Here is a 25,176-nt window from a genome sequence, read left to right on the forward strand (position 1 = left end):
GGGGCTGGGGGGCGGCCCGCGGTTTGGGTCGGTTTGCCAGCCTTTGGAGCGACCGGGCGCATATAACGGGAGCCTCGGCCGGGAGAAGACGCAGAGCGCTGCAGGGCTGCCGGGTCTCCTGCCTCTTCCTCCTGCCCCTAGGGCCTCCTGCATGAGGGCGCGGTAGAGACCCGGACCCGCTCGGTGCTCTGCCGCCTCGCTGCGCTTCGCCCGGGCCAGGCTCTGCCAGGCCCCACGGTGAGCCATGATCCGCCTCGGGGCTGCCCAATCGCTGGTGCTGCTGACGCTGCTCATCGCCGCAGTCCTTCGGTGTCAGGGCCTGGATGATGGTAAGTCGCCCACATCCCTTGCCTGCTTTCCTGACTTGCGTCCCTTCTCCTCCTCCTGCCCAGCTCGGATCCGGGTTTAGGGCGCCAAGACCTAGGCGCACAGTACACAGGAGTCCACTGAGCCGAATTCTGCGAGTGAGGAACTCTGTCGCAGCATCCTCGATGAGAGTTGTGAGTGGAGACATTTGCAGGTCCCTGCGTGAAGCAAGGATATGAACTTGCAGAGCGTTGGAGGCGACAGGTTTAAACGCAGATGTAAACGCGCCCCCCTTTCCATCAGCTTTGATCAGGAGGTTCGAGCTCAGCAAAAGAAGCCTCACACTTAAAAATAGGCGAGAGATCGAAAGACGCCTACGGGTTGACTTCTCAGCCGAGCCCAGGGGTTAGAGGCTGCGGGGCTCAAAGGGGCGCTAGACAAAGGACTAACTCTGACATTGATGGGTTGAAATCTGAGGCTACAAAGAAAAAGAGGTTCTCGGCGACTTCGGCGCCGCTCGCGAGCTCCCTCCCCCTCCAGGCTGGCCCAGAGTAAGGTGCAGTCAGCCGGCCTTTCTCTGAAACTCCGCTCTCTCTCCCCTTGCCTCCTTTGGGCTGCGGGAACTTAACGTCTGAAAAACATTGACACTCCAACCAGATCTGCTTTCCAAATGCCCCCCCGCCCCGCCCCAGAGCACACCCTCCCTCCTGAGGGTCTACCATGAGTTACTTTACTGTGTGTGTAGAAGCTGGTGGAGGGTAAGGCCAAAGAACTGTTCGTGGCTGTAGATGCAACTGTACAGCCCTGGTCCAAGGGCGGTTCCCCGCACCTTTCCACCTCCTCCCTGGGTAAGATCCACTGTCTGGGATTATATTCAGGACAAACGAAGCCTGGAAAGTGTATTAGGTAGAGAGAATTTTCTTCCACGTGTTTGGGCACGTTTCCGACGGCTGGGAATCCAGTTTTCTCTTTTTATGTTACAGACTGTAAATCAATCGCAGGTGAAACTCTTTGGGTAGCGGGTGGGGATCAAAGACCCTCTCTCTGCCTCTGAGACTGTGCGCTTTCCCCTGCCACCAGGCTGTCTCCAGAGATGCTTTGGAAGGCGGCGGGCCCTGGCGGACTTTCTTCTCCTTAGCCCGACGGGCGCAGCGGGGGCAGGGTTGGAGTGGAGAGCATTGCAATGTGGAGCCCAGGGTAGCGAGCTAAGCCGGGGTCGTGCGCTCGAGCTCCGGGGGGGGGGGGGGGGGAATGTCGAGTGTTTGTACGTGGTCTGAGTTCGGCCTGACTCTGTTTTTGTCCTAATTTGAAAGCACACATCCACGAAGTTGTGGTCTTGACCGGTGTTTTCTATAACGAGCAATGGAGTGAGCTGTGTCTGAATTATTTCCCTAATTCTCCAACGGATAGTAGAGGCTTAAGTGGTGAAGAGCTCTGTCTGCCGCATCCTTCTTGGCAGAGAGTGAACTCCACGGCTTTTTTTTTGGGGGGGGGGTGTCTAAAACTTCCAGTCTCCTCCTCCTAGGAGGAATACGATTCTGCCTCTGACCTGTTGATTTTGTATCCCGGGTCGTCCCATCTACGCAAACACCCCCACACTCCAGCCTTGGGTCCACAGGACCCATAGACCTGATGTGCGGAAAGGCGTAGCCTGGATGGGCGTCAGCAATGTCAGAAACCTAGAGTCCACTACGCTCCTCCTCTCCATCTTTCCACGAGTTTGGGAAACTTCTTGGCCTCGGGGACTTTGACCCACATCTGCACATCTCAGCCCTAGCCTCCAAAAGTGCTGCTGGCTGTGGCGGGGGAGAGAACTCAGTCCTCCTTTGTGAAGCGTGTTTGCGTTGGGGGGATTGGCAGCGATGGCTTCCAGATGGGCTGAAACCCTGCCCATATTTATTTAAACTGGTTCCTCGCGGAGACCTGTGAATCGGGCTCTGTATGCGCTCGAGAAAAGCCCCATTCATGAGAGGCGAGGCCTGGTGGGTCGCGCCCCCCTCCCCCGCCCCGGACTCCCCGATCCCCTTCTCCCACAATGCCCCCCTGTGCCCGCCTGCCGCCACCTCCCGGGCTCTGGCCCCGCGCGCAGCGGCGACTAAGCAAAACAGTTCCCCGAAAGAGGTAGCTTTTTAATTGGCCGGCCACAAAGAATCACTTATGCCGCGCGGCGGTAACGAGGGGAACCCGATCGGGCGGCCAGGATGCTATCTGTAGCCCTTTTCGTGCCACAGTTAAGGGTGGTGCTGGCTTCCTCCGACCGCACCTAGGGGATCTGGTTACGATGTTGGCTCCTTTCTGGGGGCAGTCATTTAATCCCACTTTTTACTCTCCGGGTGTCTGTCTGCCGGAGGGCAGTGTCCCGAGCCCCAGCCACAAAGAGTCAGCCAGTGGCTCGCACACCCAGGGGCCCACCCCGCCCCTGGCTCTCGCCGCCCCCGGGGCTCCCTTCCTGGGGAACCCGATCAGCTTTCACGATGCACCCTCCCCCGGCTTTCCTCGGGCTCCTCCAGGCAGTCTTGGGCGATAGAGTGCTTTTTCTCAGTCAGGACTGGACACCATTAGCCAACGCTGCCCTCTCGTCACCTCCAGCTAATTTTAGCGCCGCTGGGGAAGGGGGTCTCCCAGCAGCTTCGGCATTTTTCCTGGGGCCCCCTCACCTTCCTCTGGATTGTCTTGCCTAAAGGTTAGATAGATTCCTTCCAGTGGAAAAGAAAAGGGAGACTTTGATTTTTGGATTCTCGCTCTCCTTGAAGAGCAGAAGGCAGGCCCGTTCCTCTCCACGCCCCTTGGGTTTGCGGTCTCCGGCTATTATTCACCCTCCGCTTTGGCCATTGCTTTTGAGATTTTAATGAGAAAAACAGCGCTGGGCGCTGCCTAGCCCGTGGTGCGGGCTCTTCGGTCCCTGGCGCAATGAGAAGCTCCCTTGTCAGCACAGTTTTCATGTGCAGGGCGAATTCCAGACGGCAGGGCGCTGGTGGAGAGGGTCCAGTCCGAGCTATTCTTTGCATTCTGGGAGGATGCAGGTCTAGACCGGTCAACCTTAGTCAAGGCCAGACATTTAGAGCCTGCCGCCACCCATACTGGGGCTGCCATCTTCAGACGGAGGCCCAGACTCCTGGCAGAAGTGTCACTCACTGCGGGAGGGCCCAGCTTGACTTTTAAGTTATTGTTTAACATATTGTTTATATCTTCTAATGCTTGTGGGTCGACTTCTCCGCACAGGTTCCCACTCAGTGTCACCTCCTCCTACCACCCACTTTCACCTACCAACTTATCCTTCCCTATCTCCAGCCCCCTCCCCCCACGCTGGGAAGAGGAAGAGACTACAGTAGAGTAACCTCCCTCCTTTATTGCTGGGTCATGATTCCCACCGCACCCCCCAACATACCCATCTTGCACAAGACACATGAGAGAGATACCCTGGAATGCACAGAAAGATGAGCTACATTTTCCAAAACGAGTTTGTACGTCCAGTCTGTCCGGTGTGGTCTGACTTCCCCCATTCCTTAGCGTCTGAATGATGTCAAGTTGATGGCCCACCTCTTTTCTTTCTCCCTGCCTCTGCTCCCTCCCTGCTCTGGCACTCGGCCACTCCCTCCCCCTTGGTACAGAGGAGGCTGGCAGCTGTTTGCACGATGGGCAAACGTACAAAGATAAGGATGTATGGAAGCCCACGACCTGCAGCATCTGTGTGTGTGACACTGGCAATGTCCTCTGCGACGACATAATCTGTGAAGACAAAGACTGCCTCAACCCCGAGGTCCCCTTCGGAGAGTGCTGCCCCATCTGCACAGCTGAACTCCCCCCTGCCAGTGGTCGTAATTTATTTATTTCTTACTCAACATAAATAAATTACTTGCAGCAGCTAGCTTTCCTTGGATGTCGGTCTTCTCCTCCCTCTGAGAAGCTGCTTATCCATTTGATCCCAGCAGCAGGGGCAGGAAGGCAGGGCCACTTCTCGATTGCAGGTTGAAACCTGGTGGGACTACGTCACCAGAGAGACCCTCCCTCACCTGATACCTCAGGAGTATGTTTCTGGCATTTATGGAATTATCGTTATGGTTCCTCAAAAGTTCCCCTTCATGAGTCAAGCCTGCTGATGAGTAGAGCCACACAGTGGAAATTAGGCTCTGTCTAGCTACAACACGAGTTAATTCATCTTCTGTCACCCATATCTTGTCTTCTCTATAGAAAACCTTCAAGGACATGGTCGTTAATGCGGAGAAACCTCTGTAGGGGACAGAGCAGAGGACACTGTACTCTACTTTGGGGTAGAATACAATGGTGGTATTCCCTCTGTGTATTGACCTCCTCTTGGTGTTGACCACCATTTAAGAAGCAGAGGAGCTGAAGGAGTGGCTGGGCTCTGGGAGCTGAAAGGGTGGCTGTGTTCCCTTATGCTGGTGACAGTTATTAACTCCCAGCTAGAATCAGTGCTGCCATGAGTACAGGTGACCGCTTCCCAGCACTCACACAGTGTCCCATCTCCCTCCAGGGAAGGTGGGACACGGGACAGGAGCAGGAGCCTCCCGGATGGCTCCTTGTTCTCTCCTACTCCTACTCCTGAGAGGAGAGTTGAACAGGAATCGAGAAGTTGCCTTTCCTGAATACCTCCCCAACACTGATGCCTGGTATGGTGCGGGTTTCGGATACTCTCAGTGTCTGAGGGGCCCATGCCAGTGCAGTGTTGATGGCCCATAGGCCTTTGCTGCTGTGGTGGGGTAGGGGCTCATGAGTTTGGGATGGCCCTGGCTGCAATACTCTTCCTAACGTCTGTGTCCTGCTCTTTTTTGTGCTTGCTTCAAGGAGACTCCACGCTAATGTAAGGCTTCCTCGGCTGGCTCGTAACTCTTCTTCGGGAGGGTGTGGGTTGGGATGCTTGCCTGACTTGTGGGTCTTCTCTGCTTTGCAACCTCCTGGTTGCCTCGTTCCCGCTCGCAACCAACCACTCCTGTACACTATGCATGCTTTCTGACTAACAAAGTGAGAGACACCTCCATTCCTGTGAGTCGTCAGTGACAAAAGGGCTCTGTGATCCTAACACCCTCCCCTCAACATAGGGATGGGGGGAGCCACAGAGGAACCTGCTTCCTTCCTTGGTTGTGGTCCCTTACTTTGTTTGATCCTCCAAAGAGAGTTTGAATGACAAGAAATGGTCCCTGTCTCATCTTCTTCTCTGTTCTCCCTTGCAGAACAACTAGGGCCAAAGGTAAGACACACTGTTTTTAACTTAATTTAGTTGCCCCTCCCCTGTGACGTATGTGTGAGTGTGGACGCACCTGTGCTATGGTGCGTGTATGGTGGGGGGAGGGGATAACCCTGAGGACTTGCTTCTCTCCTGCATAGGCCATCAGGCTGGTGTCACAAGAGCTTTTGGCCACTGGGCCATTTCAGTGGCCTCGTGTTTTGCTTCCCCATGCTCTTTTTCAGAAGCACTGAGATGCTAATCTGGCCTGGGCCTCTTCTTTAGACCTCAGAAGATGTCAGTCTAGGGGACACGCACAGGCTAGGGCGGCCGGGTGGGGTTTTTGTGTTGGGGCAAATTGGCTCCGCTCAACTTACTCCTGTCGATGTTTCTTTCACGTTGCAGGGCCAGAAAGGAGAGCCTGGAGACATCAAGGATGTAAGTATCAATTATCCCCTCCACAACCCATACACCTGCTGTCCTACATATGTCCCTCTAACCAACAGGCCTGTGGTTCTCTCTTACATAGATCGTAGGACCCAGAGGACCCCCTGGCCCTCAGGTAAGAAAGGGAAGGGTCCCTTGCTCTATTCTTCCCTTACTGCAACTGAGCCATGGTGGCCTCTAGTCTCATGTCATCACCACCATGCCCCCCACCTTCAGGGACCTGCTGGTGAACAAGGACCCAGAGGTGACCGTGGTGAAAAGGGAGAAAAGGTAAGCAGACATCGACAAGACTCGACTTGTGTATTCCCTGGGTCCTCTAAAGGCCTGATTGCCCCCCGAGAGCTGCCTGGGGCAGGGCAGGGGGCTCCCAAAGAAGTGTTGCTTCACGGATGCCTTTTTTTCTTCCTGGCAAGGGTGCACTTGGACCTCGTGGCCGAGATGGAGAGCCTGGTACCCCTGGAAATCCTGGTCCCCCTGGCCCTCCAGGTCCCCCTGGCCCCCCTGGCCTTATTGGAGTAAGTGTCCTTATTTCTCCTTTCTCTGGGCTGGCTCTCCAGAACTGTGGCTTCTGAATTGCTACTTTCACATACCTGACGGGCCCCAGGACTGCCAGCCGTGTGTACATAGCCTGTTCAGAGGCTTTGCCTCGGGCCTGTAATTGAGTGGAATCACATATGAAGCTTGAGGCTGTGGCGCTAAAGGCTGGCTTTTCTCCTCATTGGGTTTCTGTAAAGAAGGCCTTCAGCTACCTGGCTTCCTGGCACCCCATCATGCGGTTGAGTCTTGGGAGTGGGTGTAGGGGTGTGGGAAAAAAAATGACTGGGCACTTGTATTTCTCTGGAAGAGCGCTGACCACTGTCCTTGGAAGACATTTGTCCGTGGTCCTTGCCAAGTACATTCCAAGCGACTATTCATTCTCATGAAAGAGCCCCACTGAGTGGAGGTGTGTGGCAACTGTCGTGTTTGGAATCACACCAACCAACAAATTATAGGACTGCCTGGCTTTTGTAGGTGTGCCATTTGGAGGTCTGCTATGTTTTAAATTCTTCAATTGAAATGGGCTCACAGACACCTACTACAACCAACCCTTCCTGAAATATTTCAAGACCAGATCTCAGGCCTTTGCCAGAGATCAACCATTTGGGAGAACAAAGAATGCCTTTTAAAAGTGATGTTTTATTTATGTAACATTCTAGAAGGCAAAAGGTTACAAAGCAGAGTGTGAGGGACTGGGACTATTACAAATAGCACTTGATTCCCCAGGGAAGTGATTCCGCCACTGTCGTAAGAACACATTCCCAAAACTTGGTCAGTGTCCCTTTGGTAGTTCTGATCAATACCCAGCCAGCTTCTACTCACTAGAGACGAGGTAGAATTCTCTCTCTCCTCATAAAGCTCCCTGGCAAGCAGGAAGGAGGACCCAGGGCCCCTCCGCCTCCTAACGCTGTTGCATTGGTTTGCAGAACTTTGCGGCTCAGATGGCTGGGGGCTTTGATGAGAAGGCTGGTGGCGCCCAGATGGGGGTGATGCAAGGTCCAATGGTGAGACAACGGTCCTTAGCTGCCCCAGAGGGAGTGGGTCATCCTTAGGAAAGCCAGAGTCCCAACCACCTCTGCCTTGTAGATCACAGTTGGTTGGGAGCATCTCATCTCCATCTGTCACGCAAAACCTCTCATTTAGTTAGCCCGAGGAATTTGGGTTTTAATGGTGATGGGTGCCGGTTTGAATGAAGCTCTAGGGTGGGTAGGAAGAATGAGGATGGAGAGGTGCATAGAGCTGATGGATTAGGCGGCCAGTTGCTATTACTCTTGGAAGGAGAACTGAGGAGCGAAGACAGCAGCTACTGTTCTCCGGCATCCACAAGGCTTCCAGCAGGAAATCTCACCCTGCAGTGCTGGCTTGGCCCATGCTAAATGAAATTCAGACTTTAGTAAACATGGCTGCCATCCAGGAGAGAGCAAGGCCAGCTTCTTGGTCCAAATGGTGCCTATAAAAAAAAAAAAAAAAAGTGGTTGAGTGGGGAGTGGGAAAGAAGAGGGAGCAGCCACTGGAGGCCCCTTGCCCCCCTGCCCCCGCCACCCCCATATCTACTTGTCCTTTGTCTGGCTGTTGCCTAGTAGATGGTGGAACCCTGAAGCTGATGATGCCGCAGGCTCAGTAAGTCTCTCGTTTTTCTGTTCCGATGCAGGGCCCCATGGGACCTCGAGGACCCCCAGGCCCTGCCGGTGCCCCTGTAAGTGTTCATTCTTTTCCTCTTGGTGGCATGTCAGATGCTCATCAAGCTTCGACAGCAGTTTGGGGGTGGTGGTGGTGGTCAACACGGTGTCATTACTTTCCCTTCTAGGGCCCTCAAGGATTTCAAGGCACTCCTGGTGAACCTGGCGAGCCTGGCGTCTCTGTGAGTACCCTAGGCTACCCTCTCCCAGGAACTTCTAGGGACAGTCTACAGACCCATGATACACTGTCCGCTTCTAGGCTCTACCAGCTCTTCCCCACAATTGGAGGGCCATAGAAAACTCAGATGTTACTCTCTACCTATGGAGCACTCTTCCAGAGAACCAGTATGTCAGGAACTCCATGATGACACTTCCCCTTTCAGGGGTCACTAGCCCACACTGCCACTTTCTCCCACCATGATCCCCTTTACCATTTTGCTCTGACCTTTTCGCTTTTCTTCCTCGTAGGATAACTAGCTCCGCAAACTACCATCCTGCATTTTGTCCATTGTATTTCCCTTCCAACGGTCTCTTCAATTCTCTATTTGTAGGGTCCCATGGGTCCCCGTGGCCCTCCAGGCCCTGCTGGAAAACCTGGTGATGATGTGAGTAGGACCTGAGAAGGCCCCATATCCCAGGGAGAGTGTATGCTGAGGCTTCGGGGTAGAGAGGCTTCCCGAGGAACAAGGCTGGCCAGTCCTAAATTCCAGCTGTCTACCACCCACACACCACTTGCAATTTAGCTTGCGAGGTCTCTGGGGACTGTTTTAGATCTGATGAGAAGGAGAATAATTAAAACATCATTAACTTCAGGAAAGGAAATTGAGAGATCAGAGAAAGGAAAGGAAAACACAAGGCCCAAAGCTGTAGAGTAGAAAAACAAAGAAAGACTCCTTCAACAAACACCCCAACACCATCTCAATTGTTAATGAGGCAGGGAAGCTCAGCCCGAGCCAAGATGTCTACAGAGGATGAAAAACAGTGGAGTCAGGAGCTCGCTTTCTTGAGCTCTTTTTATGGCTGGCATCTTACAGTAAAGCCTCTCGAGGTCAGGGCATGCAGGCCAGCCTGCAGAGCTCTGGGGAGGAGAGCAAAAGCTTGCTGGAGAAGTTGGAGACTCATGAGGACTGAGGAACTTGCCAAAGAGTAAATCATGACCCAGGAGAGGCACTCAGGGAGGGGGCGTCTGCAGGAGGTGATCAAGATGGGCAGGTAGGCAGAGGCACAGCCATTGAGTGAGTGGTTCTGGAGCACACCAATCCTGCTTATGGGACCTGCCGAAAAAAATGAGACCCTTCTCTTTCTGTCCAGGGTGAAGCTGGGAAACCTGGAAAAGCTGGGGAAAGAGGCCTTCCTGGCCCTCAGGTAAAGTTGCATCTTGTGTTTCCAGTGTCTCTCCTTAGACCATACACTCCCTTAGCTTGATTAGCTCCGTGTAAAATTGGGTACTAACGGGTCCTTTGTATGCCCTGCCTTCAAAGTTGGCGATCATTTTTGTGTGAGCACAAGGTGATGGTCTGGGTTTGGCTGAGGAAGCTGTGGAGATGCCTGGATGCCTGCTTCTTTTGCCTGTGTGAGCTGGATCTGCGGGGTCTCTGACAGCCAACAGCAGCCTTCACCCAATTTTTTCTTTCCCCTGAGTATCTCCACTTTGCATTGCAGGGTGCTCGTGGATTCCCTGGAACCCCAGGCCTTCCTGGTGTCAAAGGTCACAGAGTAAGTATCATGGATGGGTAAGGGTGTTGGAAAGCAGGGGCTACCTGGAGGAGAGGAATCATTTTGGGGTGTGCACATTATTTCCTGTGTGGGTTCCCAGATGTGTGATGGAAGCTTCCTCTTGTTTCCCAGGGTTACCCAGGCCTGGATGGTGCTAAGGGAGAAGCTGGTGCTCCAGGTGTGAAGGTAAAGTACCAGGAAACACACAGGGATTGGTGACAAAGGACAGGAGGAGACTCTCTGTCCAGTCAAGGAGATGCTGATGGGTTTAAGGAGTTAGAACATAGTTGGGAACACCCAAGTCTACATCTTGGTAGATGAACAGCAGGCCTTGGAGATAGGGGAGATTGGAATTGAAAATGGCATGCCTCCACCCTCACTGAACCACCAGATCTTTCAATGACTTACCTAAGAAGTTTCTGAACGCTAGGACTCCAAACATTGATCCTGAATGTCTTTTTTCCCAGGGTGAGAGCGGTTCCCCCGGTGAGAACGGTTCCCCGGGCCCAATGGTGAGTATGAGCTGCGCATGGGAAAGTGACATACGCTCTTAAGATTCCCCTAACAGCCGTCAGAGGGCCACATGGCAAACTACAGCATCCCTTCGGGCGTTCATGCAGAGCAGATTTATCTGATTATGAGCAAAGCCAACATGCAATAGACAGGTTGTTCAGAATTTCACGTGCCTGTACTTCCTTGAGATAGGAATTGTCAGACACACTTAAAGTATGTTTCAGGTTTTGTTTTTTTTTTTTAAATCTGTCTTCAGTGTCATCTGGTGCAAAAAAAAAAAAAAAAAAAAAAAAAAAAAAAAAAAAAATGAGCTCCATGGGCAGCAACAGGGACACATGGGTCTGCCTGGAGGAAACTGCTTTGCTGTGCCCTGGGAGCAGGACCGAGGGGCAAGACAGTACACCAGGGTTGCTCTCCTTTGCTTCCTGGCCACCGTGGGTGGGAAGGGCCCTCCTGCAGAAGTCACACACAATCCACCATCATGCCAACTTCTGCTTGAACTGTGTTGGCTGCAGGGTCCCCGAGGCCTGCCTGGTGAGAGAGGACGGACTGGCCCTGCTGGTGCTGCTGTAAGTAACCCCCAAAGCCAGTTGCCACCCGATGTTCAACCCTTTAGAGACTCTCAAAACAGCTCTGGGATAAGCTGGGCTAGGAGCTGCATACCTGTGATCCTAGTACCTGAGAAGCTGAGGCAGGAGCATCACAAGTTCAAGGCCAGGTTGGGCAATACAATGAGACCTTTCTCAACCCTCCCAACGCCTAACAAAGACCACCCAACTTGGTGAGGTATAGGGAGCGTCGTCATTCCAGAAGTTTCCATCCCGAGTCTTCCAGCTCCCGAGCTTCAAGTGTGTGTGTGTGTGGGGGGGGGGGGGCTGCAGAGCGGAAGGAGGGGCGTGCTACAGGAGAGTGGGGTGTAAGAGTAAGGTTCTCTTCCGCAGTCTGGATTCTTCAGGTCAGCCCCTCAGCAGCCTCTACCTCTTCCCAATCCATGTAGTTAAGAGTTCGGGAACAGGCTTAGACAGTGATAGCTTTCGACTCTGCACTTCCTCTTGATGTGGATGACGGTACCCTAGAACGAGAGAAAAGAGGCTAGCCTTGGCTCACAGGCCTCCACACTTGATGCTGCCCCGGGTTGTGTCGTGATACGACACCAGTGGCCTCGACTTGGTGGCTCTTCCTTGGTTTAGGACCTGGCATGCTTTGCTTTGTCTAATCTTCCCCTCATCTTGTGAGGTAGGATCTGTTCTTCTCATTTTAGAGAAGAGGGGATTGAGGCCCAGAAAGAATAAACCGACTGTGCACTGAGGACCCAGACTCTGCCGGCCTCCAGTTAATGTGGGAAACCATGAGCCAGGGGACTGGCAGGCAACGGAGGGCATAGGTGCCAGATGGAGGCGCTTAGCTTGGATCCCCAGGCAATAGAGAGGCCTTGTAGGTGCTTGGTCAGGCGAGTGATGTGATGAAACCCTGTTTAAGAGAGATTACGGTTTTCTGTTGGTCTGCACCCTCTCCAACCAACCAAGCTCAGAGGCCCCTCCTCCTAGGTCCTTGCAGGGCAACTGAAACAAATCGGCTTCCCTCTATGCTGCTGCTTTCCAGAGCATGCATCTGGGTGATGGAAGCGTCCCTCAGTAGCAGGTCTGTGAACCAGCAGGCTTGACCCCCACTGTCAGCCAGAGCTGCTCAGGGACGTCACCCCAGGGTCATTTTGTGTGAGGCGAAGGAGGCTCTGGGCCTGCTGCTTCTGCAGAGTGGGGGAGCCCTAGCCTGGGACTTCTCATGAGGCCCAAAGCTAGAGTGGCTCCCGTGTGAAGGGGTGAAGACAGCCCGCTTTCTTCCTTACTAGACACAGCAGGTCCTGGGTCTTGGTTCTCTTGGGCAGTTCTTGTCCACATAACGGTCATGCTGGCAGCGCACTTGTGAGATTCGGCTTAGAACAGTCTCTGTGTTGTGTTGAGGCTTTTTGTGGCCCTCTTCCCTCTGCCTTGGTCTCTGTCGGAGGTTTCCCAGAGGCCTCCTGAGCCTCGGTGTGCCTGCCGGCCTTGCTGACTGACTGACTCCTGAGGGGTGGTACTCTGGGGTTCCCCCAGAAACAGTTTTCCAGAGCAGTTGGGTCAGCCAGGAAGACCTGCTGGGGAGCAGACTCTGCGTCCCCTCTGCCCTTTCTTCCGCCGAGTCTTCCTTTCTTGACGCTGACCCTTGGCTGCCAGGCTGGAGGCTCTGAGAGGAGAGACACCAGAAAGAAGACTCAGCCTCACAGTGCATCCCTCCCTTGTGCATCTGAGGAGAGACAGGGACTTGCAGGAAGTCGCCCCTTAGCCTGCTGGTTCTTAACCTGTGGGTCATGACCCCGGACAAACCTCTCTAAAAGTATTTACATTACGATTCATAACAGTAGCAAAACTACAGTTACGAAATAGCAGTGGAAGTAAGTCTATGGTGGGGGGGTCACCACCAGATGAGGAACTGTCCTAAATGGTCGCAACATTAGGAAGGTTGGGGACCACTGCCTTAGCCTTCTGGGTCCCCTGCCAGGTCCTAGGCCTGGTTGTACCCCATGTAATGGCTCCTGGAGTTAGGGTAGAACTCCTCAAAGGCACTTGAGAATCTTTGAGGTTTTCACCACAAACTAGCGGACTCTGAAAGCACAAGTCCTGTAGAGAAGGAGAGGCCTTGAGTGCTTGGCAAAGCCAAGTCTCTCAGAGATAAGAGCTCGTTTTAAGTCGGCCGCTGGCCTGTCCTCATCATGGAGTAGCTTCCTAGGCCAGGAGGAAGCATCCTGGGGGTATGTCTGCTGTCTTGAACAGCAGTTGTCTGGGAGGGACCAGAGGTTACCTGTGAATTCACGGAGAGGCGGCTTTGCCTCAGCCTGAACCCAGCCTGAGCACACAGGGTCTCTGCCGGTTCCCTTCGGCCCGCCCGGTTCACTGGCTTTCTGAATGATAATTCAGCTTAAAGTCAGGAATACTTGGGACCTAGCTGAAGTATTTAGAAGTGGCAGGGCTATTGGGAAGTTGCCCAAGCTTCATTACCCACGAGAGCAACATCCCTCCCCACCCCACTCCTCCCCCCTCATGCAGACATCCCACAGGGGGTCCCTGCTGCAGACACACCCCTTGCTTGTGCTCAGCCTGGGGCACTCCAACACCATGTTCCCACGTTTTATGTGAAGGTGGGCTACAGCGGGCACAGCTGGATCTGTGGGCACCTCTTACATTAGCTCCTTTTTTTCTTGGACACAGGGTGCCCGGGGCAACGATGGCCAGCCGGGCCCTGCTGGACCTCCGGTAAGTTCCCCTCATCCTTAGCAGGTGACAGCAGCTGTGTAGCCCAGGGAGCAGCCCTGTAGTCCATAGGGTTGCTCCTGAACTTGGCGTGGGGAAGGCGGTGGCCCATCCCTTCAGAGTACTGGAAACACTGAAAGCAGCCTCCTTCCCCAGCTGCCCTCAGCAGTCTCCTCTGAGAAGAGGGGTCAAAGGTCAAAGCCATGGGGCTTCTTATGACATGTACACTCAGAAACTTGCCAGGCGAAGCCAAGTATCTCTCTGAAGTTCCCTGGGGACAGCAGCCGGGACAGTTTCTTCTAGCCCCAGTGGGCTAGAGCAAAAACCAATCCAAGTGGGGAAGGAGTGTGAGATGGGGGGTCTCTCTGAGGCCTGGACATAGTCTGCCTAGATCCAGTGTTCACCCTTCATCCCCCTCTTCTCTCCAGGGTCCTATCGGTCCTGCAGGTGGTCCTGGCTTCCCTGGTGCTCCTGGCGCCAAGGTACGTGTGTGTGTGTGTGTGTGTGTGTGTGTGTGTGTGTGTGTGTGTGTGTGTTTTCTGCTGGTCAAACTGAGAATCTCAGAGGCACTCTCTCTTCCCATAGCCCTTGCTAAGGGTCCCTTGCCACACCTCCTTCCTTTTAAGGAGTCCCTGCCTCCCAGCCCCTGTGGGTATTCCCAGAGTCTCCCACTGAGAGGGCGAGCCAGGTTTGATGATAGAGGCTGGAAGTCCGTCCACCTTGTAGAGAAAGAGGGAAACCTAGAGACTTGTGGGAAAAGACCCGGGAGGGGCTGAAAAGGAAAGAAACCAAGGCTGGGGTGTGCAAAAGTTGAAATACCCCAGGGAGCTTGAGGGAAAGGGGAAGGACAGAGGAGAGGAGACAGTTCTATGCCCTCGACCCCCTTCCTTTTTCTACGTCGCTTGGGTTCTGGGCCCTTGTTTATGTGGTTCTTCCAAGGATTAATAGAGGCCAGCCACCTCAGGGGAAGGCCCCTGTGGCCCAGGAGGGATTCCAGTGTGAACGTCCCGGTGACACTGGCATCAGGTTGCTTTTCCACTCCTGGGGGTTTCCATGGCAACCAGACAGTGTCTGAGGCCTCTGGGAGCCGGGTGAAGGAGACCCATTGTGAGGAGGGACAGCGGAAGGTGAGGGGGCCTGACCTTTAGAAAATAATAATTACCAAAGTGAGGCAAGAATGCTGTGTGAAGAAACCTGAGGAGGTGCTGACCTCTCTCCAGGTCAGCAGCCTCCCCAGGGACTCCAGTCCAGAGAGCCAGATTGCAACGAGCTGTGACTTTTAGGAAAAAAAGAAAGAAAAGAAAAAGAGAGTTTTTATATCGGAGAGGCCTGCCAGTTAACTCAGAGGAAAGAAGAGTCAGGGAGCCTGTCCCAGCTTGCTTCTGCCCTGGCTTACTGGCACCTCAGACAAGCTGAGGCCGAAGCCTGGAGCGGCTCTGATCGCCCAGGCTGGACAGAAGTGAAGCCACTTCTGAGCCGAGATGCTGCAGGAAACAGAAGGCCGAGAGCCTAGGAATCACCCCTCGGCTTCTGTTCTTCCGGCTGAGAGAAAACACAAAGGGCCAGGAAAGGAGCCGCCCGCCTGTCCATCATCCCAGGGCCCTAAGATGGCACACCCCCTAACCCAGGCTTCTCTGATGGGGGTGGTTGGGGGATAGGACCACCAAGCTGCCTGTTGCTGGAACCCAGTAGGCATCTGTGTAGCTGTGTGGGGTTTACAGGGCAGGGGTGAGGTGCAGAGTGGGGAAGGCAGAGAGATGCAGGATGTCATCTCATCATGCTGTTTAGCCGGGTGGGAACAGAAAGGACAGACCCTAGTGTGAGCATGCCTGCTCACTCTCAGGTGTATGAGCATGTGCAAGAGTCATGCACACAGCTGGCCCTGAGCGGCTGCTGCCCCTCCCTCCCTTCACCCTCCCTCCCTCTCTCCCCCTCTCTCTCCAGGGGGAAGCTGGCCCCACTGGCGCCCGTGGTCCTGAAGGTGCTCAAGGTCCTCGTGGCGAGCCTGGCAATCCTGGGTCCCCTGGGCCCGCAGGCGCTTCTGTAAGTTCCATTCTTTGGCGTGGAAGGGCTGACATCTGTGGCCTTGGCTCCCCGGAGTGCATGTGTCCCTTGAAGGGGTACTGGGGCCCAACCACTAAACCTTCATGCTGGCAAGGCTCCTCCCACTGACCCCTAGACCTGTCTCCCTCCGCCCATAGTCCACCTGATGAGATATCAGCAGGAACGCCGCTGAATGCACTTGTCCCTGACCCCTAGATTGTGGCCTGGCCTGGTGGGCAGGATGGTTGGGTTGGTTCCTTGTTGTTTATTCTATGGCAATATGATCTCCTCGCCAGGGTAACCCAGGAACTGACGGCATTCCCGGAGCCAAAGGATCTGCTGTAAGTACTGCCCCTGGGCTGCGTCCTCAGGATGGCTCAGGCCCTCCTCATCCTCTCTCCTCACATTTGTCTCTTCTGCTCACGCCCACAGGGAGCTCCTGGAATTGCTGGCGCCCCTGGCTTCCCTGGGCCCCGTGGTCCTCCTGGTCCTCAAGGTGCAACTGGTCCTCTGGGCCCCAAAGGCCAGATGGTAAGAGCCTGAAATGATGCCCACATCCTACCCACATGCCCCTCTGTTCTGTGCCCTCCTGCCCTGGCTCACCGCAGTACGTTTCTGGGGTGGGGGATGGGAGGATAGGCAGGTTCTTGGGAGAGAACGCACTCAGTGAGAACGTTCTTCTTCCTCTCACTCAGGGTGAGCCGGGCATTGCTGGTTTCAAAGGCGAACAAGGCCCCAAGGGGGAAACCGTGAGTATCTGCCCTCAAGTCTGTCTTTACTGTGGCTCAGCCCCACAGATCGCCCTTCTGCCCCCCTGCCCCCTGCCCCCAGCCATTCCCCACCCCAGACCCTCTCCTGTTGTTCCTGGAGAGGAGAGCAAAATAGGGTCGAGGGGACCCTGGTACGGCTTCCTCCCCCAGGTTGAATAGCTCGAGGTCCAAGCCATCTCCTTGTCTTGGGCTGCTTCTGCTCCTCCGTGGCTGATCCTGTCTGGCCCGTCTTTGCCCAACCCCCCCCAAAAAAAAAAAAAAAAAAAAACCACACACCACATCCCCAAGGCCACTTCCTCTGCACACCAGGCCAGTGCTTTTCCCAAGGCGAGGTGAAAACCTCACTCCGTTTCTCTTGTGTTTGTCATCAGGGCCCTGCTGGGCCCCAGGGAGCCCCTGGTCCTGCTGGTGAAGAAGGTAAAAGAGGCGCCCGAGGGGAGCCAGGCGGTGCCGGGCCCATCGGTCCCCCAGGAGAGAGAGTAAGTAAGCAAGAAGCTCCCAGGTCTACAAGTCCGGTCCCGTGGCTCTCTGATTTGGCCATGTCCCATGACTTTTCTGGATAACGTTGTCTTCTCTGCACCAGCCAACACCAGGGACACAGGCATCCTTAGCCTATCTGTGCTCCCTGTCCCAAGAGGGGCATGAAACTGAGCTTCTTCCTAGAGAGGTGGGGACAGGTTCTAGACGTTAGGTTATAGGCTCTCAGGGTCTTGCACCCAAAGATACTGTGGTTGGGGGTGGATGGGATGGTCCCCTGGAGCCTGGTGGGACCCTTTCCAGGCATAGTGGTAAGAAACCATCCTCACCCTCTGCCTCTTGCCTACTTCTCTCTAGGGTGCTCCTGGCAACCGTGGTTTCCCGGGTCAAGATGGTCTGGCAGGTCCCAAGGTGAGTGGAGAAAGAGACGCTTGGTCTCTCCTCGTTTCCTTGGCTACGAAGCATTCCACTGACTTTGTCTCCTCTGGTGTAGGGTGCCCCTGGAGAGCGAGGGCCTAGTGGCCTGGCTGGTCCCAAGGGAGCCAATGGTGACCCGGGTCGTCCTGGAGAACCTGGCCTTCCTGGAGCCCGGGTAAGAAGGAAGGCAGCCCTCGTTCCCTTCCCACCCACAACATCTAAGCTGTGCTGCTAGATTTGGGAGATTTGGGGTCTGCCCCTGACTTACATTGATCTCTTCTCTCTCCCGAACAAAGGGTCTTACAGGTCGCCCTGGTGATGCTGGTCCTCAAGGCAAAGTTGGTCCTTCTGTAAGTCAATCACTCTGAGTGAGGTACCTGGGAGAACAGGGGATATGATTCAGGAGACGGTGGGAGGAGAGAAGGGAGTCTGGGTGAAGGCAGTCTAGGATTCTGTACATTCTGAGAATGGGGTAAGAGATAGATGGGAGGTTTTATGGCCAGACATGACCTGTACTGTGAGCTCTGAAAATCACACACACACACGTGTACATACACACACTCACAAGCACACACGCATGCACACACAATGCATTTGAGCATCTTCTAGGAGGAGGAGGAATGGTAACAGAGATTAGAGGTTCAGGGAAGACTTCTGAGCCAGGAGCACCTTCCTGTAGATAGGTCCATGTGGGGGGGGGGTTGGCCAACCCTAGATGTATGCACACAGCTGGCACTTTGTTCCATGCCTGTCACACAGTAGGCACTTAGTAGACATTGATGGGACATATGATCAGAGGGACTATGTTCGGAGAATGGCGTCCTGTCTTTCAGGGAATCCCTGGTGAAGACGGCCGCCCTGGACCTCCTGGTCCTCAGGGAGCTCGTGGGCAGCCTGGTGTCATGGGTTTCCCTGGCCCCAAAGGTGCCAACGTAAGTACCAATCTGCTCTGCCATCTCCTTTGTCGTCTTCTGTATCCTCTGGAGAAGGGGCGGCTTTCTGAACAGAGTCAACCCAGGGCAGGTGACCAATGGGCTCTCAGTGTCATGGACAGCCCTGTCCTCCATGTCCTCCCAGGGATGCGTGTGGCCTGGGGGAGACTTGTGTGCCTTAGAACCTTAGGACATCACCTCTGTGACATTATGCCGTAGAGCCTGGGTGGCCTGGATGCCCCTGAGTGTACGAGCAGGGGCTGGTGTTTGATGTTACCTCCTGCTGTGCCCCAGGACGGGGCTCCTTAGCCGACTCTCTGCCTCACTCCATCCTCACCCATCCAGCTCATGGTTGTCTCTCCCCTTCTTTCAGGGCGAGCCTGGCAAAGCTGGTGAGAAGGGGCTGGCTGGTGCTCCTGGTCTGAGAGTAAGTGTTCTCCTCACTGCCTAGGGCTTGGTGTTGGTGGTGGAATGCCTACCAGGAACGGGGTGTGTGTGTGTGTGTGTGTGTGTGTGTGTGTGTGTGTGTGTGTGTGTGTGTGAGACTCCCCAGACATGGTCTTCGGAGCCTTGGTTATCAAGAGTTGATTCTTATGGCTGAGCACGTGCTAGGCTGTGCCTGCTGGGATCTCCCCAGAGGGCCTATTGGCTGCTGAGGGGTTTCAGAGGCAAGGCTCAGGTACAGAGGAAGATGTCTGTGTGGAGAAAGGCTGAGGGAAATGGCGGCTGCAGTGTGGAAGGTGAGGGAGGGGTAAAAACGGAGTTCCATCGAGGACCTGGTTGATCTGAAAACCTCAGCCCCCCAAAATACATCTGCTGGTCTCAGGTGTCACCATGGGGCGTAAGTCATTACCACTCTCGTTCCTCTGCCCTGTAGGGTCTGCCTGGCAAGGACGGGGAGACAGGAGCTGCAGGACCCCCCGGCCCTGCTGTAAGTACCTACCCAACGTCTCCGGGTGGCTGTGTGGGAGCTAAAATAAAGAACCTTACATCCATCGAGTAGGGGAGGTGACAGACAAGGATCTGGGCCGAACCGTCCCCAGATGAGAGAGGGTGTCCTGGAGGTAGTGGAACCTACCTAGAGGAAGGAAGTGTGGGTAGATGACGGAGGTGAAGTGCCTCGCTGCATGACCTCTTAAGGGTCGGCGCAGGAAGGCTTCTAATCCACTCCCCAGGGTCCCCTCTCTAAATTCCTGGCTCGGCTCACCTTTTCTTTCTTCTGCAGGGACCTGCTGGTGAACGAGGCGAGCAGGGTGCTCCTGGGCCCTCAGGGTTCCAGGTAGGTGGCCGGACCAGACTTTCTGTGCGACCCTTTGCCATGTCTAGAACCCTCTGGGCACACGCTATGGGTAGCAGGCCCACTCCTCTCATGGGGAGCCAGGGGATGAGGCCCCCCTACCTGGCCCTTGATGCTATCTCCTGATGGTTTGCCCTGTGCTGTGTCTTCCTGGAGGCTAAGGAGACAAACTCACCTCTTTGCTAATCCATGCCATTTTGGCTTCCAGGGACTTCCAGGCCCTCCCGGTCCCCCAGGTGAAGGTGGAAAACAAGGTGACCAGGTTAGTGCGGAGCTCTTTGAACCGGTTTAGCTGATGTCCGGGAGACGAGGCAAAGGGTGTGTGAAGAGCCCCACGAAGCCTGGGAATGTCCCAGACCTGATTCCCAGCTCTCCCGACACCTGTCTGAGCTCAGCCCTCCTATGCGCATTTTCAGCCACTGTGGGAGGCATGTTCTGGGGTCTGGAGCAGGCGACCTCCACTCTTACATACTGTTTTGTTCTCTAGGGTATTCCTGGTGAAGCTGGAGCCCCTGGTCTTGTGGGTCCCAGGGTGAGTGTCCTGTCATCCAACGCTGGGGTCTCCCTGGGCCTGCCTTCTCTCCATTCAGTTTTGCCCAGCCTGCTTTGGGTTCTTGGGGACCCCCCACCTCCCCCTATCTCATCTTACCCACCACTTTTGCCTGATTGCTGCCCGGTGTCTCTTCCACAGGGTGAACGAGGTTTCCCAGGTGAACGTGGCTCTCCTGGCGCACAAGGCCTGCAGGGTGCCCGCGGTCTGCCTGGCACTCCCGGTACTGATGGTCCCAAAGTAAGTGAGGCCAAGTCCTGCAGGGGTCTTCTATCCAGCCCTAGGGAGACCCGCTGAGACGATGGAGGAGGAGGGGGGCACAGAGGAAGGAGGACCAGGAGGGATTGGTGGGAGGTGGTGCTGGGAAGGGGATTGAAGGGGAACAGGGTGGGGACACTGGTTTCCTAGGCTGCACACAGTGGGGCCCTGAGAGAGGTACTGCTCACTCCGCTTGTCTTCCATTCTAGGGTGCACCTGGTCCAGATGGCCCCCCCGGGGCTCAGGGTCCTCCAGGTCTACAGGGAATGCCTGGCGAGAGGGGAGCAGCTGGGATTGCTGGACCCAAGGGAGACAGAGTAAGTACTAGAATACTGTGCATCTCTCCAAAGCCACAATGGCCACACTCTGCCCCTCACACTCATCTCACACTTGTGCCCCCTCACACTCATCCCACACTTGTGCCCCTCACACTCATCCCACACTTCTGCCCCTCACACTCATCTCATACTTGTGCCCCCTCACACTCATCCCACACTTCTGCCCCTCACACTCATTTCACACTTCTGCCCCTCACACTCGTTCCTTGTACTTCTGAAGATGAGGGTCCTGGTCATTCTTGGAGAAGCTAGGAGCTCCTCCCCTCCCCCCAAAACACCCCTCTGTCTGCTACAGTGACATTCTTTCCTTCTCCTCTTAGTCCCTTGTCTCCAGCCCTAAGACCACAGAAAATACCGCTTAGGCAAGGACTGGGTTCCAGAACCATAGCCAGGCAGAGCTGAACTGGCAGCTGGTTCTGAAGGACCCCTAAAGTACCTGGTTTTCTCTCCCACAGGGTGATGTTGGTGAGAAAGGCCCAGAGGGGGCTCCTGGAAAGGACGGCACACGAGTAAGTGAATGCTGGGTATAGGACTTGGGAGCGGGCATGGGGACAGATGCCGGTGTTCCCATACAGGAGTTCCCATGGGTCTCTAGCACTCAAAAAACGGGGGAGGGGCTGGGAAACCATGGGGACTTCCCTTTTGGATCTCAGGACCAGACGGTGAGTGGGGGGCTCTCAGCCCATGCGAGGGTACACCAAAGTTATTGGGTACAGGGCCCCCAGAATCCTTGAGGAACCTAATGATACTGGCCTGACCCTGCCCGCCTCCTTTACCGGCCTCTTTCTCTCTCCAGGGTCTGACTGGGCCCATCGGGCCTCCAGGTCCAGCAGGTGCTAATGGCGAGAAGGTGAGCCGTGGCTGGTCTTCCTCCCTCTGTCCACCTCCTCCAGAATGTCTCCCCCTTACCTCCTGCCAGACACAGCCAACTCTCACTCATTGGCCATCCCTTCCACCATGGAGTGAAGGATGGGGTCCTGTTAGCGCATGACCTGTGTGGCCTTTAAGCTGGGACAGCCAGCCTGGTAGAATAGTGCCCTCAGCCAAGGTCTTGAAGAGGCAGCTGGGGCAGCTGCGACCAGAAAAGAGCTGGATGTGGGGATGGGGTGCCCTTCCCAACACCAGGGCTTCCTGGGTGTACTCGGCTCCTCGCGGCCCACTCTAATCCTTACCTTCTCAACTCCAAGGGGGATGTCGGACCTGCTGGCCCCGCAGGAAGTACTGGTGCTCGTGGTGCTCCGGTGAGCATGTCCCTCTCAATCAGGCTCTCCCTGCCCCGGCAGTGAGGAAGCCAGCCTGACCCTGTGCTTTGGGGGTAGGGGTGGGAGGAGAGGAGAGAGAAAGGGGAAAGGCACAGAGGCCCGGGCAACGGCCAGGGCTTAGGACCGTTGAGCCAAGAGAGATATCCTGTTCTGGGTCCCTGGGACTCAGGGCACTCAGACACCTTCTCTCTGGGGGAGGCTGGACCTGGACCTGGGCTGTGCCGTGGGTTCTGACTCTGAGGAGAGCGCAGAGGTGGGTAACAGGACCTGACACCTCCTGGTCCCCTCATAGGGTGAACGTGGAGAGACCGGGCCACCTGGACCTGCTGGATTCGCTGGACCTCCTGTGAGTATCTGTCTACTCTACTGCCACCTGACTGTGTGCAGTCTGGCTCCACAGCCAGAACTCAAGAGTACCTTCTGGTGGGGGAGAGAGAAAGGGAGGGCGAGCAGGAAATAGAGGGAGAAATGGACCTTTTCTTCTCCTCCTTTGACACTTCCATTTCAACATAACAACACGGTCTTAAACCCAATTTTCAGGCCCTGGGTAGGTGTCCGCACACGTACGCTCTAACCATTGGCGGAAGCTGGAGCGGTCAGGTTGCCTCTCCTTCATCTGTCCCTTCTTCACCTACAGGGTGCCGACGGCCAGCCTGGCGCCAAGGGTGATCAAGGAGAGGCCGGACAGAAAGGAGACGCTGGTGCCCCCGGTCCCCAAGGCCCCTCTGGAGCTCCTGGGCCACAGGTGAGTATTGCTGAGTTCACGAGGCAGGGGCTGCCAGGACAGGAGGAGGGCCCTGGTAGATCAAGCAGAGTCTAACGGGGAGCCTGGTGGACACCTCAGCTGGGTAGGGAGGGCCTTTTGTTAGGTTATGGTGCGTGGGGCACACAGAGGGGTTATTAGGTCACCAGCACCAGGTATAGGCTGTGTCCCTGACCACAGAGCAGCTGGTTCCCTGAGGGAGCAGAGAGGTTTCCCAGGTTGAAACCCTGGCGTTGTCTCTGTAGAAGCCTTGCCGAGTCAGATCTGGAGTCTCCTAGTGGTGAGGCATACGGACCTGCCTATGATAGCTTTTGTAGACTGGGTTCCTAGTGTCAAGAAGCTGAACTCTTGACAGCCTGGCCCCCAGGAGTCCTGCATTAAGGTTTAGATGATGCTTACTGCCTTCCCCAGGTCCACCAGACCTCACTTCACTGCCTTCTTTCCTTCCCAGGGTCCTACTGGAGTGACTGGTCCTAAGGGAGCCCGAGGTGCCCAAGGCCCCCCGGTGAGTAAGAGTTCTGGCCCATGATATCTGCAATGGGTTAGCTTCAGGAATCTCCATCTCCTCCCTCCCCAGCCCTAACCATGCCCAGACTGAGCCCACTCTACAGCCTGGCACTTTGCTGCATGCACAGTCCTCCCAGAGTCCCCAACCCTCTGCTCTGCCACTCAGCTCCCTGAAGGCTGGATGGCCCCAGCTCAGGCCTGATTATGTGGCCAGGGGCAGTGGGTTTCCCTTTTCCCTCTAGATACTCACTTGCTGCTCTGTAGCCCCTAACCCTTTCTTGATTCTCCACCTCTGAGACATACACTCGAGACCTACCAACTTGATTCTCCTCCTTGCTGAGAACCTGAAGTATTCAGGATCTCCCCACCCTTCCATGCCCACAGGGAGCCACCGGATTCCCTGGAGCTGCTGGCCGCGTTGGACCCCCAGGCTCTAACGTAAGTGTCCTTCCTGATTTAGATCTACCTTTCTCCTGGCATGGGAGACCCAGCTAGGGTCAGAACCCTCTGGAGCAGTCCACCAAACATAGGGGGCAAAAGCCTTGAGTCCTCTTCTCCATTCTGACCAATGGGAGGAACAGCTGACTGGCCACTGGGGGGTGGCGGGGGTGGGGGACACCACTCAGCCTTCCTGGTTGGCTTGGACTCACCCTCAGACTTGGTATGCTGGAAGGGCTGACAGGATGCCTTTCATCTGGGACATGATTCCTAAGCATGTTCAATGTACATGGATCCACACTCCATAAAGAAGCCCATAAGCCCCAGACCAGATACTCAGGGGGCTGGGGGTGGGCTTCAGTGAGGGAGGGGGTAAGGAAGGAAAAACTCCGTTCACCAACACCGAGTGTGGAGGAAGTAATGCTGCGTGAACAGAAGGCTGGGTCACAGGGGCTATGTTGGAGCTGTTTCTGGAGGAACCCGTTATAGAGGATGAAGATGATCCAGCAGGAGAAATCCCACCTGGGTGGGGAAAGGCAAGGCAGGTGATGGAGCCACAGCTGGCTGCCCAAAGCTCTCACAGGAGAGAGGAGAGCAGAAATGGGCAGTTTGGAATGCCTTGCCCCTGAGGCTATGGTGGCTTCAGTAGCTTGGATGGGGAGGGTGACTAGTTATCACTTTCTGCATTTGTTCTTCCTAGGGCAATCCTGGACCCCCTGGTCCCCCTGGTCCTTCTGGAAAAGATGGTCCCAAAGGTGCTCGAGGAGACACTGGTTCCCCCGGCCGAGCTGGTGACCCTGGGCTTCAAGGTCCTGCAGGACCTTCTGGCGAGAAAGGAGAACCTGGAGATGATGGTCCCCCTGTAAGTACCCTGCCAGGCCCAGGAGAGACACCTGAGCTCCTCCACGCACTAGGAGGAAGGTGCGGTGCTGTGGGAATTGTGGGAAGGGGGCCTCACAGAATGTACTCAATGGGTGGGAAGGGTCCCGGCCAGGGCAAGCCTCTGTGACAACTCTTTCTTCTTCCCCTAGGGTTCCGATGGTCCTCCAGGTCCCCAGGGGCTGGCTGGGCAAAGGGGCATCGTTGGTCTGCCTGGACAGCGTGGTGAGAGAGGATTCCCTGGCCTTCCCGGCCCATCGGTGAGTGAAGGATGCTTTTCCCCTCAGCCCTGGCTCAGTCCCAAAGCTCTTAACTAAGTATTCTTGCTGCAGTGGCACCTCTACCTTCCTTCGACTCAGCATCCTTGGAAGCATCCCTCTGTCAGCTGTACCCCCTGAAGGGGGTGGTGGAGTCCTGGCAGGGATGCTCAGCATGCACACTCATGGTCCTTGTCTCTATTCTTTCAGGGTGAGCCTGGCAAGCAGGGTGCCCCTGGTGCATCTGGAGACAGAGGTCCTCCTGGCCCCGTGGGGCCTCCTGGCCTGACAGGTCCTGCAGGTGAACCTGGACGAGAG

General features: G+C 55.4%; 1 protein-coding gene across 2 annotated transcripts in view; it reads left to right on the forward strand.

The window, feature by feature from the left end:
- The first annotated feature begins 244 nt into the window (after positions 1-244).
- Positions 245-25,176, forward strand: part of Col2a1 (collagen type II alpha 1 chain) — a 29,348-nt gene continuing 4,416 nt past the window's right edge. The window contains exons 1-44 of one of the 2 annotated variants that reach the window (XM_059246975.1): positions 245-329; positions 3,918-4,121; positions 5,499-5,515; positions 5,897-5,929; positions 6,021-6,053; positions 6,155-6,208; positions 6,352-6,453; positions 7,402-7,479; positions 8,127-8,171; positions 8,283-8,336; positions 8,706-8,759; positions 9,466-9,519; positions 9,817-9,870; positions 10,003-10,056; positions 10,338-10,382; positions 10,899-10,952; positions 13,629-13,673; positions 14,099-14,152; positions 15,615-15,713; positions 16,010-16,054; positions 16,146-16,244; positions 16,409-16,462; positions 16,855-16,962; positions 17,318-17,371; positions 17,454-17,552; positions 17,674-17,727; positions 18,211-18,309; positions 18,683-18,736; positions 19,187-19,240; positions 19,535-19,588; positions 19,815-19,868; positions 20,094-20,138; positions 20,298-20,396; positions 20,624-20,731; positions 21,208-21,261; positions 21,549-21,602; positions 21,940-21,993; positions 22,307-22,360; positions 22,652-22,759; positions 23,229-23,282; positions 23,669-23,722; positions 24,423-24,584; positions 24,754-24,861; positions 25,069-25,176. In XM_059246975.1, the coding sequence (XP_059102958.1) occupies positions 245-329; positions 3,918-4,121; positions 5,499-5,515; positions 5,897-5,929; positions 6,021-6,053; positions 6,155-6,208; positions 6,352-6,453; positions 7,402-7,479; positions 8,127-8,171; positions 8,283-8,336; positions 8,706-8,759; positions 9,466-9,519; positions 9,817-9,870; positions 10,003-10,056; positions 10,338-10,382; positions 10,899-10,952; positions 13,629-13,673; positions 14,099-14,152; positions 15,615-15,713; positions 16,010-16,054; positions 16,146-16,244; positions 16,409-16,462; positions 16,855-16,962; positions 17,318-17,371; positions 17,454-17,552; positions 17,674-17,727; positions 18,211-18,309; positions 18,683-18,736; positions 19,187-19,240; positions 19,535-19,588; positions 19,815-19,868; positions 20,094-20,138; positions 20,298-20,396; positions 20,624-20,731; positions 21,208-21,261; positions 21,549-21,602; positions 21,940-21,993; positions 22,307-22,360; positions 22,652-22,759; positions 23,229-23,282; positions 23,669-23,722; positions 24,423-24,584; positions 24,754-24,861; positions 25,069-25,176 (3,108 nt within the window). The remainder of the gene's footprint in view (positions 330-3,917; positions 4,122-5,498; positions 5,516-5,896; positions 5,930-6,020; positions 6,054-6,154; positions 6,209-6,351; positions 6,454-7,401; positions 7,480-8,126; positions 8,172-8,282; positions 8,337-8,705; positions 8,760-9,465; positions 9,520-9,816; positions 9,871-10,002; positions 10,057-10,337; positions 10,383-10,898; positions 10,953-13,628; positions 13,674-14,098; positions 14,153-15,614; positions 15,714-16,009; positions 16,055-16,145; positions 16,245-16,408; positions 16,463-16,854; positions 16,963-17,317; positions 17,372-17,453; positions 17,553-17,673; positions 17,728-18,210; positions 18,310-18,682; positions 18,737-19,186; positions 19,241-19,534; positions 19,589-19,814; positions 19,869-20,093; positions 20,139-20,297; positions 20,397-20,623; positions 20,732-21,207; positions 21,262-21,548; positions 21,603-21,939; positions 21,994-22,306; positions 22,361-22,651; positions 22,760-23,228; positions 23,283-23,668; positions 23,723-24,422; positions 24,585-24,753; positions 24,862-25,068) is intronic. The other variant, XM_059246977.1, reaches the window with a different exon arrangement.

The sequence above is a fragment of the Peromyscus eremicus genome, chromosome 20 (assembly GCF_949786415.1).
Source record: "Peromyscus eremicus chromosome 20, PerEre_H2_v1, whole genome shotgun sequence".
Taxonomy (NCBI): domain Eukaryota; kingdom Metazoa; phylum Chordata; class Mammalia; order Rodentia; family Cricetidae; genus Peromyscus; species Peromyscus eremicus.